The sequence below is a fragment of the Cibotium barometz genome, chromosome 5 (genome assembly GCF_041138505.1).
Source record: "Cibotium barometz isolate CiBa-2024 chromosome 5, ASM4113850v1, whole genome shotgun sequence".
Classification (NCBI taxonomy): domain Eukaryota; kingdom Viridiplantae; phylum Streptophyta; class Polypodiopsida; order Cyatheales; family Cibotiaceae; genus Cibotium; species Cibotium barometz.
The window spans coordinates 15,025,389-15,038,521 of record NC_141050.1 but is presented as its reverse complement, the minus strand read 5'-3'; the positions used below and the strand labels follow the sequence as shown (position 1 = coordinate 15,038,521).

Sequence of the window (13,133 nt, the reverse complement as noted above, 5' to 3'; positions counted from 1 at the left end):
CTTGCTTGTTCCTTCAGAACCTACAGCAAAAGTCTAAAACCAAATGGAAACACGTTAACTGTGTTAGCCAAACGAAAACCATGCATCATTCTACATATGGCACACATATGCATGACACACACATGCATTCGCAAACAATATGCTCCTCAAGATGCTCTACCTACTCCAAAGTAACAGTCTAAGGGCTGCTCGCAAGCCTTACGCCCATGGGCATCCCGCAGGACCCACGACTGAAGGTAAAACATGAGCATATGAAAGCACTCAATGCATCCAAACACTACATCTACCAAGTACTTTCCCACATATGTCTCATGGCCATCCCGCAGGAGTTACACCCAATGGTGCATCCATGACATAATAAAGCACTTGATGTATCATACCAACATACATGCAGCACATGACACAATGCAGAGTATTTCCCAATGTATTCTCAATGATACCAGGATCCAATGGCACCAGAATACAAAAATACCTCTACCTCAAAAAGTGAATGCATACATGCACAAACAAAGTTCGATTCATATTTCCATGAACCAAACCAACTCTAGGACTGCTCGCAAGACTTATGTCCTCCATAGAGTTATCCATAGTTGCAGTTAGAGTTCCAGGTGCGCGCGATTGTGAACCATACTCAGCTTTACCATCTCCTGTGACTAGTACACAATATCATAGAAGTCCCATAAGCAGATGTACTGTCAGCCTCAGTACCTTCGGGTGAATACAAAGATGTCACCAAGCGACTCCTAGATAACAACTGAGCCTGTCTGTAACAAGGGAGCGGAGGTGCTACCCCCCTCTTGAGCATCAGGCAATGCTCCAGACCTATGCTCTGCTGAACCTGAATGAGCCGTAACAAGAGTTGACTCCAACTCAAAGGCATCAAGATAAAGCTGCAACTCCTGAGGTGAATCTGCTAAGTCACCCTCCTCCATCCACTTCGCATCCATCAGTGAACCTCCTCCATCCACTTCGTATCCATCAGTGAACAGCTCTTGAACTTCACAGGATAGCGACGGGAAACCTTACCCTGTAGCTTTCTTTCCTTATGTGCCAGTATATGCTCAGGAATAAGAACCTCGTCAAGTTCCTCCACTTCCATCTGAGACTCATCTGATACATCCTCAGGCACCCAAAACCTACTTGCACTCCACCCAAGTGGTAAGCACAAGTCCTCGATGAAGCATAGTAGATCACCACTGCTAAACATAGAAGGAAACTGTCTTCCGAACCCATGAAGCCTCTATGAAGATACCACGGGTGACAAACTGTCGAAAGCCATAGCCTTCAACGCATCTCTTGCACCATAACACTTCAATTGCTTCTTGTTCCTGGCCGACTACTTCTTGTCCTTGGTGTCTTTTCTCCTGAATTTCATCTTCTGCTCTTGCTCTTTACCTCATATAGGCAAAGACACAATCCTGCACTGTGTCCTGCACTTCCTTTTCACTTTCCTCATGTTGAAGCTTTTGATGTGACTCTCATGAGACAACCACAAGCTCGCCCCCTTAGGAAAGTTGGCGATTGTCCCAACCAAAGCAACCACGGACTCGCCTCCTTGAGAAAGTCGACGATGTGTCCCGGCAACGGAACCTTGTAAACCGGCCTTCAGAGAGCAAAGGGCGGTGGAACAAACATTTGCACATAAAACACTTCAACACCATTGAGGACCTAGAAAAGGAAAACAAACAGGGGGAGCTAGAGTGCTCCTGCAAAAAGTACACGGACACCGATTGGCCCCAAATCGCAGTGGCGCCCCTTGCGGTATTTCTTTAATTGATTATAAGAGCTTTGATTACAATATAAGGCTGGAAACTCAGCCGTCCCAGTAGAACTCCTGAAGCCTGCAAAGAACCTGCATCTGGCTTCTTGTCCACACGGCATCCACAAACAAGTCCAGCCATTGTTCACATCGAAAGACTCTCTCACATTGAGTCTGCATACAGAAGCTTTCTCCCAAGATCAAGGCTGCCACAACCATCCATAGCCTCTCACACTATGAACAACATCACACCCTGACACATCCAGTGCTTCTGCATCACAACACAGACTCCCACATTGTCTCTCAAAAGAGTATCACAGCACAGCATACCATACAGTTGACACACCTGTACAAACCCTCTCTACCATCCAAGGGTACTATCCATCTCTGTCATGGATTCCCTGTCCCCTGTCTAATCAGTAGCAAGGCTGTACCAAGCATGTGTCCATTCCTGTACCTTCTGCCTGCATGTGACCTATCTCCTGGAGAAACCCAAAAACATGTTTCCTCGAGAAAACCTACGACCTGTTTCCACATGAAACCCTTAGGTCTGTTTCCCTTTGAAACTTCCGTCCTGTTTCCATACATCTAGTTACCTGTTCCCACATGAAACATCTGGCAACATAGAGATTCCCATACTGTAGTTCCCACTTTTCCTTTCTAGCAGGAAGAAAACAATCTGCTCCATGAGCACGCAGCCATGCGAGCTTGCTTCACTCCCATGCCAAGAAACATAACCACATGACCTTGTACTTGCAGCCAAAAACCCAAGCACATAGCTGAATTTGCAGCCAAACAAAAACAGCCCATAAACTGTCCCAAAACAGTCCCGAATCCAAAGCAAAGATAAACTGAAAGTTCCATCATATGAACGCCATCGACATGATGTCTATGTTCATGGAAAACTAATCTTTGCCTTCTGTAAAAACACGGCGTTCTCCAAAAAGCACACATATGGCCTAGCTTTTTATGCGCTGCCTGTATCCTGGTGATGCGCCGCCTGCAACAGTACTCAACCTGCAGCCACCTGTACGAAAAAGTGTGCAGCTGCCACCTGAATTCAGCTGTCGTACAGCCTCCATACTGGACTGTACTTGCTGTCCGTACAGGCCTGCAGTTACTGTTCCAGCCGCCAGCCCAAGGCCTGCACAGTAGGCGCCAGAATCTGCACAACCAAAATCTGCAACATGGACTGTACCTGCAGACAGCCGCCGCGCACAAAAATAAAAATAAAAATCCGTGAAGTCCGATTTTCACGGCATGAACCATTTTCTGTAACTAGAGTTCACGCCCAAAAGGTTCACGTCCTTGGGTCCCATGCACAAAAAAAAATTCAAAATTTATAAAACCCGTGAAGTTTGTTGGTGTGAAGGGGTTTGTTGGAAAAAAAAAACTTTGAAAAATACCCTTTTTTTGAGGCCTGTATCTCCTAAACCTTGACTTACAGGCTTTGCAGGGAACCATTGTTGGAGGTGGCTAAGATGACTGCCTGACGCCTCATTACCAGGCCTCACAGAGTGATAGGGCCCAACTGCTCTTTGTGGCCCCCTCCACGCAGCCTCCCTGCCATGAAGGATAAATCCAAGCGAGTCAACCTCATTCAACGACAAGAAATTTCCTTCCCCCCCCCCAAACACCCCTACCTCATCCTCTCCTCCGTCAAAAACCCATTCAAGTGAGGAGAGCAGCCCGGGACTAGCAGCGACCCAAGCTGTGATACCATGTTGGAGTCAACTAAGACGACCGCCAGCACATCCTGGATGTTCAGCCATGGAGGTCATCCATGTCTCCAATCAAGCTGGAGTTTGGTATTGCGGACAAGGGTTTGCAAACCTTTGCAGTCGGGCCCTGCGCCCCCCCCCCCCCCCCCCCTTTCCTCCCAAAAAAAAAGAAAACAAAAGGGTCCATTGAAGTGATAAGGCCCAACTCAGTGTTGCCTTTATAGGCCCTGTCCAGACAGCCTCCCCACCATGTGGGACAAATTCAAGCTAGTCAAACCTTATTCAACCCTCCTTAAGTAGCACAAGAAATGTAGTGGTCCAACAAATACTTCTTTCAGATGTTTGTGGCTTTTGAACTCCTTTCTAAGGTTTGAGAACATGTTAACCCTTGAGGGAGCCTAGTACAAGTTTACAAAGTAGTAGACTTTTGAAATACATTGTCTGGGTCTGTGAGGTATAGTAGTCAAAACTCAGTGTTGGCAGGATTGCAACCCCATTCTCATGTTGCCTTAGAAGAGCTGTTGTCAGACCACTTAAGACATTTGCATCCCAACTTACTTGTCAATGTCTTGCAATGCCGTTGAGAGTTGGGAAAGGTGACGAGTTAAAACATTTTACATCACATAAATGTATTCTACCTGGCTGTCACATAAGAGGGTCACAAGCACTGTTTTGAGGTGTAAAGTGCAAACCATGCCTTGGCTATTGTGCTGGTTTTTGTATATTTTTCCTCTCTTCATTCTCTTATGCTGCTTTTTGATACTGCAGGCTCAGATCTGGGGACCAGGGGACTTCCAGAACCTAGTAAATGCGATTCGTAGCTTTGTGCCAAATGCTGCAACAGTTTACACACACAGTTTTGGTGGTGAAGGAGATGGAAAGGTCACTGGAGAGACATGTGCTTCAACTCCAATTTTACTAGTGGAGGACGAGCTGGTCAGAATATCTTCTGTTATTCTATGTCCACATTTTGGAAGAGACACGGACTTGGAGGACAAAACAAGTAGGAATGTATCGGTCGTGTACATATGTGAATTACCGGAAGTATTGGGAAAGTTTGATACAGAAAAGGCCCTTGCAAACGGGCTGAAGCCTGGATTCAAGTATGGAAAATTACAAAGAGGCGAATGTGTGATGTCAGATGATGGTACACAAATGGTACAACCATAAGTAGATTTCTGACTTCGTTGGATTTGGTGGATTGTGTCTCAAATCATCCTCATGTCTTGTGCCTCAAATGCAGGTACATCCAGAGGATGTTTTGGGTCCCCCAAGTCCTGGACCCATTATGATCCTTGTTGATTGCCCAACTTCAGCCTACATTCCTGCCCTGAATTCGGCTTCAAGTATTCAGTCATTCTATTCAGGATTAGGGAAAACCGTGAACTGTGTGGTGCATTTGAGCCCTGCTTCTGTTACAAATTGTACAGAGTATCAGGATTGGATGGCAAAGTTCAAGGAGGCACATCATTTGATGGCTGGGCGGCAAGGGTAAGATTATTTACCCCATTGATTTCGGTATATTAAGCCATTCTTGAGAACTATGGCTAAATTAAAAAATTGGCTGTCTTGTAGAGAGGACCCTGGGTGTCCCATTCTGAAGTCGAGTGCAAGCATTTTATCCAAGTTGAACCTTATCTGCCCTGCTGTGTTTCCAATCAGTGGCTTTCTCTCAGAAAAGCATCAAAAGCCATCAAACCAACATGTATGTTGTGTGTCTATTTTGGAGGAGTCAAGATACGTCACCCGTGCTATGCTGGTTTATCATTTTTATACTTACTAAGGGATGCCTGTTTGGCCTCCCTCTCTCTCGCCCTTTCTCTGTCTTTCTCTCTCTTTCACATTCACACACACGCACACACACACACACACACACACACACCTGTCTCGCTCTCTCTCTCTCTCTCTCTCTCTCTCTCTCTCTCTCTCACACACACACACACACACACACACTGTGCCCAACTTGTAATCCTATTTTGGAGGAGTCAAGGTACATTCTATGATGATTAGCCCTCCTTTTCTTGTACTGACTTGGAGATGTATCCTCCACGATGCACATGTTTTCACTTGTACTCACATGCTCACCATAGTGCGCACCATGCTCTTGCTGATGATGATGATGAGATAGACATACAGCTGCTGTATCTTTTTGTATGAGTTCTTTAGTTTTGTAAGCCTTTTTCCATGGCCCAGTATACTTTTGGTCTCATATACCCATTGGGTCTTTTGAAGACATTTAATATAACTTTCTCTCTCTCTCTCTCTCTCTCTCTCTCTTTTTCTAGGTGCCAGTAGTATCATCTTTATTTTTCATTTTCTGGGGTTTTTTATCCAGACATTGTATCAGATCCACCATGATGTAACTTTTGGTCTCATAGGTCATTATGGCCTTTTGAAGACGTTAATATAACATTTCATTTCATTTCATTTTCATGGACCCGTTATGGTCCTTCAAAGACAATAATAAAATTTCATTTCATTTCTCTCTCTCTCTCTCTCTCTCTCTCTCTCTCTCTCACACACACACACACACACACACACACACTTTTTTTTTTGGGTAATATCCAGTGCAGTATATTTATATGCTCATAAATTTACAAGATGGGAAGTCTCCGAAATGGAGAGTATCCCAAATGTCAGAAACATAAAGAGAAAAGCTCTAAGCAAGAAGCATCCATATCACCCTCATGGCAGGCATCATATAAGGATTGCCGTAATGAGGCTCGGAAGGATTCATATGACTCGTGATTCTGCCGATCCAAGTATGCCAAATTATGCTCACTCCAAATTGTCCAAAGAGCCCAATATCTCACCCAAGAGAGAAATAGTGAGTATTGGGACAAGGACCACATAAATCTGCCAAAAAGCCAGAAATGTTTTCCAAATCTGTGACTCGGGAAACGGAGCCGAAGAAAATATGAAATTCTCCTGAGGAGGATCTTGGAACAAGGGTAGTGCCAAAGCAGATGAAGAACAAGTCTCTGAGGGAGCCTGACATCTTAGACATGTGGAAGGTGCAATGTGATGTTTAGCAAGTGTGACCCCCACCGACAATGTGCCTGTCAAACATCTCCAAAGAAAAAGTCTTTGTTTCAATGGCATTTTACACTTCCACAACATCTGGAGATTCTTCCGCCACCATGAGAGGGGCTTCCTTATATGCCACAGAGAATTAGCATGTTGGTGAATCCATAGGGGAGGCTGAAGAAGCTTGTAGGCTTTGATGGAGGTTAAGGCAGGAAGGGAAATAGGATGAATGCATGTAGTAGATGGCTGCAATTGCCAATCCATAAGCCTGTCTTTTTTTTTTTCCGAGAAAAGATCCTTTCATTAGTTATAGAAAAAACGCCCGTAGGGCTACAAAAGATCTCTCCTTGCTCATAAGAGACACAGAGCAGTGAATACAGCATGGCAGCCCGGGAGACTCTCCCTAGGTGCTGCAAAATACAAGCATCAGTATAAAGGACTGAGAGGCTAAATCATACAATAGGGGGGGGGGGGAAGAGCCAAACAGGTGGCCTGTAGTGCCAACGGGGGAATCCCGTGTGTAAGGTGTAGAAGGGGCCACAACGCCAAGTGGTGTGAAAGGCCTGGCGCCGCAAGATCGCCTCATCCGAGTCTCCCTGGATGCGGTCGTACTGTCCTCGCAGGGTGTGGATCAACTCCTGCCAAATCCCACGTACAGTCTCTGTTGGTGGCTCCGATCTCCCCTCAAAGGCCGTAAAGCACCGGGCCCTCCAGGTGAATCAAATGGTGAGGCTGCTGAGAAGCTCCCATCGTAAATCCCGCTCCTGTGTCCAGCTGGCGGACGAGAAATCCGGTGCCGAAACCAGGCGAGGCTGGCCCCTAATAAATCTGATGGCCTGACTGCCCGGCTCAATCTCATAGCCCATAGCAGGCCCTGACGAAGTCGACCAAGCAGCGGCACCCCACGTAAACATACCCTCTGGAGAGAGGGGAGCCAAAATACGCAGCATCCGCAGCCAAATCTGCTGCGCCTGAGGGCAATCCCAAAGGCAGTGTCTCTGTGTCTCCATAGGGTGGCCGCATCGGACGCAGGCCGTCGGAAGACCGCTGTAAACAAGCCAAGTGCCAACTGCTGAGCCCCTGTGGGCGACCAGCCACTGAAAAGTCGAGATCCTGCGGGCCTGTCGACTAGCCCAGAGCCGAGCCCAAAAATCCTCCAGGAACTCCTGTGAGAGTCCCTGTAGCCGCCAATGCCCTGCTGCCGCTGGAGAGACCGTCCTCCTCGCCGTCAAAATATGCCGCCCCAGCCGAACAGTATACTGGAAAAAGGTAATCTCTGTGGCCTCAAGGGATGCATAAGGATCGTGCCACTCATACTCCCCGGGGTCCCACTGTAGCCGGGCCAAGGGGCGCGCTGCATATGCCCATATGCGCCAATCCGGGAGCACATCAGCAGGATCGGGGTCTATATGCCACTTCCGAGAAGCGGCGGCCACCACCCGAATCCTCTGAAAGGTGCACTCTGCAACCAAAGGCGACTCCTCCTCCACTCGCTGGAGTCTGCCCTCATCCTGAATCTCAAAGTAGAGGCAACTGCCATCCTCAGTGCAAGCTCTGACAGCAATCAGGATCTCCAACTGTGTAAAGGCTCCCATCCACCGTGGGGTCACTGGCTCGAGAGGCGTGAACCACTCCTCTGTGAGTGCCTCCTGAATATCATCTCTCATAATCAACCCCCCTCTGAAGTGACTCAGCCTCTCCACCTGGATCTCCTCTGGGAGATTGCAGAAGGCCTGCCAGTCTCCAAAACTACGAGCTGGGCCTGCCGCTAAAGGCCCCCAGGCTAAACGAGGCCGAGAACCCAGCATATGACCCTGCTCTGTGCGAACCGCTGGGCTCCAGATGAGCGGCTGTCTGGCCCGCTCCTCAACACATGAAGGAGGTCGCTGAGAGAGCCCCGGTCTCAGCAGCTCCCAAGCTCTCAGGATACTGAAAGCAAATCTGTCCTCCCATCCTCTACTGAGGCCTGTCCTCCTCATCTCTATGAAGATCCAGCGAATCTCTGGTGCCCAAGTGCCCCCTGCTGGGGGCGCCCGAGCCTGCAGCCGCTGCAAGAGGAGCTCTTTCCAAGGCTCACCGCCTGGAAGCAACCCCTGAACAATAAGCTTCCCCAATAAGGCTCTGCTGTGATCGACTGGATCTATAATGCCCAAACCTCCCTGAGCCAGCGGAAGTGTAATAACTGCCCATGCAACCTTTGCCCGAGCTGGCTGACCGTCCCGCCCAGACCACAGAAAGTTCCTGATCAGCCTCTGTACCTGGCTGATGCAAGAGCTCGAGAAGATCCAGCAAGACGTAATGTACCACATGGTCGCTAACAGCACCTGATTTGCCACCACCACCCTCCCAGCCAATGATAGTCGAGCTGTACTCCAATACAAAAGCTTCTTCCGAATGCTCAGAAGAAGCGGGGCAATCTGCTGCTCAGGTGACAAATCTAGGCCAATTTGGCATCCCAAATACCGCACTGCTGTGCCTGGAGGAATCCATCTAAAACCGGGGTCCGGGCTCCATGCCGGAGTGGGAGCACTACTGATCCAAAAGGCCACTGTCTTGCGCCAATTGATCAATGCTCCCGAAGCTGCACTAAAAACCTGGAGCGACTGCTCTGCCCGAAGAAGATTGGCCTCTTGGCCATGCAAAAATAAGCCCGTGTTGTCTGCAAACTCAGCATCAAGCAAGTCCTCCCCCCGGACTGGGAGCTGAAGTCCTCTCAAACCAACCTCCTCTGCCGTCAAATACATGCTCATAGCCTCCGCAAAGAAGAGAAAAAGAAAGGGAGCGAGGGGACACCCCTGACGGACTGATCTGGTCAGCTCAAAACTCGGCCCCCGTCCTCCTGCAATCAACACCTGGCTGTGAGCTGTGGAATATAGAGCCGCCACCCCTCTGATCCATCCCGGCTCAAAGCCCAGGCGAAGCATAGTGCCCTCTAAGAAACCCCAATCAACTCTATCGTATGCCTTCTCAAAATCGAGAAGCATCACGACCAAGTCCTCGCCAAGAAATCTAGCCCTGGCCGTCGCCTCCCAGAAAGTAAAGATGTTGTCAAGGATACTACGCTCCTTGACAAATCCTGTCTGAGTAGCATGAATCAACTCCCCCAGGAAGGGCTGGATCCTCAAACTCAAGGCCTTTGCTAAGACCTTGTAGATAGTATTGAGGATCGTAATAGGCCTCCAATGCCGAATATCATCTGATACTCCCTCCCCCTTGGGGATAAGATAGATCAAGCCCTCTGAAAAGCTCTGCGGCATCACCCCAGTGTCCAAAACATGCTGAAAGCCCCTGCGGAGGTCTGGCCCCAAAAGGTCCCAATAGCGCATAAAAAAGGCCGGCGTCAGTCCGTCCTCCCCTGGGCAACTATGTCGCGGCAGGACCCTCAAGGCCTCGGCAAGCTCAATCTCTGAAAGAGGCGCACCAAGAACCGAACGCATACGATCTGTGACCCTCCTCTGCACATGGGCCCACACAGTCTGTCTGCAAGCATCTCTGTCCTCAGTGGCTGGCTCCGCTGAAAGCAGGTCTCTATAAAATGCAGTGGCTATGGCTCTGATCTCCCCGGGCTCAGTAGCCACCGAACCATCCGGTCTACCAAGCTGACGGACTCCTGCCCGAGCATGGCGGGGTCCAGTGATCTCAAAAAACTCACTAGTCACTCTATCACCAAGCTGCGTCCACTGAGAGGCCTGACGACGATAGTAAAACTCATGTCTCTGCTCCTCTGCCTCTCTAACCTCCTGGCGTGCCTGGCTCAGCTGGGACGCCAACCACTCACATGCCGGCTGTTGCTCCTGGAGGCGTTGTAACGAGGCAAGGCTACGTCTCAGCCGATGCTCCCTCTCGCGAATCTCTCCCAGCCGTGTCAAGGCTGCAGCGTGCAGAAAAGAGCTAAGCTCGATGAGTCCCTGGGCACACTGGCCTGCTGCATCCTGGTCAGAGCACTGACTATCATGCCAGATCCTCTCAATGTCCTCAGCGAGACTGGGATCTGTAAGTACCCTCTCTGGGATCCTCAACTGCAAGCTGGGCTCCCGTGTCCTCTCCTCCCATGTCAGGATAACTGGCGCATGATCTGAAAATGAGGTGCCAGCGAGAATGCCGACGGAGCCCCCTCGCTCCCCTAACCAGTCACCCACATAAAAGCGATAAATCCGTGATAAATTAGTCCCTCCCTGTCGACGATCCGACCGAGAGAAACTAAGACTGTCCTGAGAACGGGAGAAAGCCCCATGCTGCCATGCATCAGTGATCCTCAGTGTCATGCAAAACCGATCCCAAGCTGCAAGCTCCGTGCCGTGCACTGTAACATGACTGCCTCCCACCCTATCGGCCGGGTCCTCAAGCATATTGAAGTCTCCCCCGACACACCAATGTGCGGCCTCTGGCAATGCATCCGTAACCTGGGTCCAGAACTCTGCTCTGGCACTAGCATGATTAGGCGCATAGATGTTGAGCACGCCCAATAGCTCATCATGCACCCTCAGAATGACATACTGTGCTCTACCAGGCACAATGATCCCTCGATCCACAATGGCCTGCCGCCATACATCTGCAATGACCATGCAAACTCCTCCCTGTCCACCCAAAGGACCAAACCCTGCAGACCAAAAGGTATCCCATCTACCAGGCATCACCGAACCATATCTCCGGATCCTGCTCTCACCCAAGTGGTGCTCCTGCATCATCAAAATATCAATGCTGCCACCAACCAGGCATCTCTGAAGCTCCTGCCTCAAGCAACCTCGATAGCGTATAAAATGTGCTCCGCCCAGGCCCTGTACATTCCATGAGATGATCCTCATGGATGACCTGCTGAGGTAGATGCTGTCTCAGCCGTGCGGCGGGCCTTCGCAAGCGGCTTTGGATGGAGAGTAGTCCCCATCCGAGCGGCTGCGTATCTGTCCACCCGGTGTACTGCAAGAATCCCGGATCAGGCGCCAGTGGCTGTGGCCCATGGCGACTGCCTCCCGCTCTGATAGAGCAACCTCGTGTATACATACATATCCAGGGTCGCGTGCTAAGTCTGCCACTATACGCACGACCAAGTGACGAATCCCTGAGGCATCCACACTCCCGGGATCCAAGAAAAAATGAGCCAACTCCCAGAGCCGGCCTATCACATCTGTCACCTCCAGGTCGCTCACATGATGTGAAAACTCAACTGCCTGAGTCTTCAAAGTGCTAATAGCGAGCTCTAGAGTCCACTCCCGGTCGCAAGGGCCACAGAGAGGGAACGAGAAGGCCACTGCTGAATCAAGTGCCTCCTCCCCGCGGGCCGGAGGTATCACTACATGAACACGGATGGGTGCTGGCTCATGGGGGCCCTCTGCTGATATCCGTGAAGCTCGGATCGGCATGGCAGGTCTCCTCTGTGGTGCTCGAGCGAGATCGGTGCTCAGCGCCCTCCGGACTGCGGGCGAACGCCAGGGGACTGCCAGGGTCTCCCGGGAAGGCGAGGCGGGTGGGGGGGGAGGAGGGGGGGGCGAGGGGGGCGGAGAGGGAGCCGCTGCCGAGACCGGAGCGGGGGCGGGCGGAGGCGAAGGTGGAAGCGAGGCAATGGGAGGGGATGAGGGTGGGGGTGGGGGGGTGAAGGAGGGGGTGCTGGCATCTCCTGCTCCTCAGTCACTGCAGGGGGCTCCTCCTGGAGAGGAGCAAAGCTGTTCCTCACGGGAACCCAGTGAGGCTGAGCCTGTTGCTGCTGCTGCAGCGGTCTCTGTGCGTGCTGCTATGACTGTCTTCCTCGTCGGTGCCCCTGTCCAGGCTGCCACTCCGAGGTCTGTGGCCTGAGTAGGTGTCCCGGAGGCAGCCTGCCGTGCCGCATCTGTGGGCGGGCCATCAGGGGCCTGCTGCTGTGGTGAGGGTCGAGGTCTCCTGCGAGGGCAGGCCTTGGCCAGATGGCCGACCTGCCTGCATATGAAGCACTGGTTCGGGAGCCCCGAGAACTCCACTCTCTGATCAATCCATCCCCCCCCCTATCCTAGGTAGCTGAATGACCTTAGGAAGGGAGGAGATGTCAGACACCAAAACTCTGACGGAGGGTAGCCCAGCTGCTCTGGCCACCACTGAAGCTGCTGTGGGGCCAGTCTCGAGTACCGAGCCCACCAATGCTCCTAGCCGAGAGAGAAGCGGAAGATACTCCCGGCGGAGTCCAGGGAAGTAAACTGTAACATGAAAAAGGCGCTCTCCCTGCTCAGCTGCTGCTGGATCAAAGCCATGCTGCCAAGGTCTGAAGAAAGCCCGAGCACCCCTGATGTCAAGGGGACTCATGGCAAGGACCTTGGCCACACTCTGGGCGATCTCAAACTCGATCTGATAATGTCCCCGGCCCAGAAGCTGTACGTCCAGGATCTTGCCCACATCTGCAAGCATGCGGGCCTGGAGAAGATCCCGGATCTCCCCTCTGCCGGGGCGAGTGCCGACTATACGGCAGATGGTGGAATGGGCCTGAAGGCGTTCCACCTCTGCGGTGAGGCTCGCTTCCTCTTCCGGCGAAAGAGAAAGCCTGATGGGGGTGTCCTCGGGGGCGGGCGAGGGGGCTGCTGATGAGTCCCTCCGAGGCGAGGTGGGAGGAGTCTCCATCAGAGTCTGAAGCTCAGGCGTAGGCGAGGCGAAAGCGAAAAACC

General features: G+C 51.0%; 1 protein-coding gene across 5 annotated transcripts in view; it reads left to right on the top strand.

The window, feature by feature from the left end:
• LOC147638102 (tRNAse Z TRZ4, mitochondrial-like) overlaps positions 1–13,133 on the top strand; it is an 81,524-nt gene that overhangs the window by 60,461 nt on the left and 7,930 nt on the right. For all 5 annotated transcript variants that reach the window (XM_086798001.1, XM_086798002.1, XM_086798000.1 and 2 more), the window contains 3 exons: positions 4,249–4,638; positions 4,724–4,971; positions 5,056–5,185. In XM_086798001.1, coding sequence (XP_086654127.1) covers positions 4,249–4,638; positions 4,724–4,971; positions 5,056–5,185 — 768 coding nt within the window. The remainder of the gene's footprint in view (positions 1–4,248; positions 4,639–4,723; positions 4,972–5,055; positions 5,186–13,133) is intronic.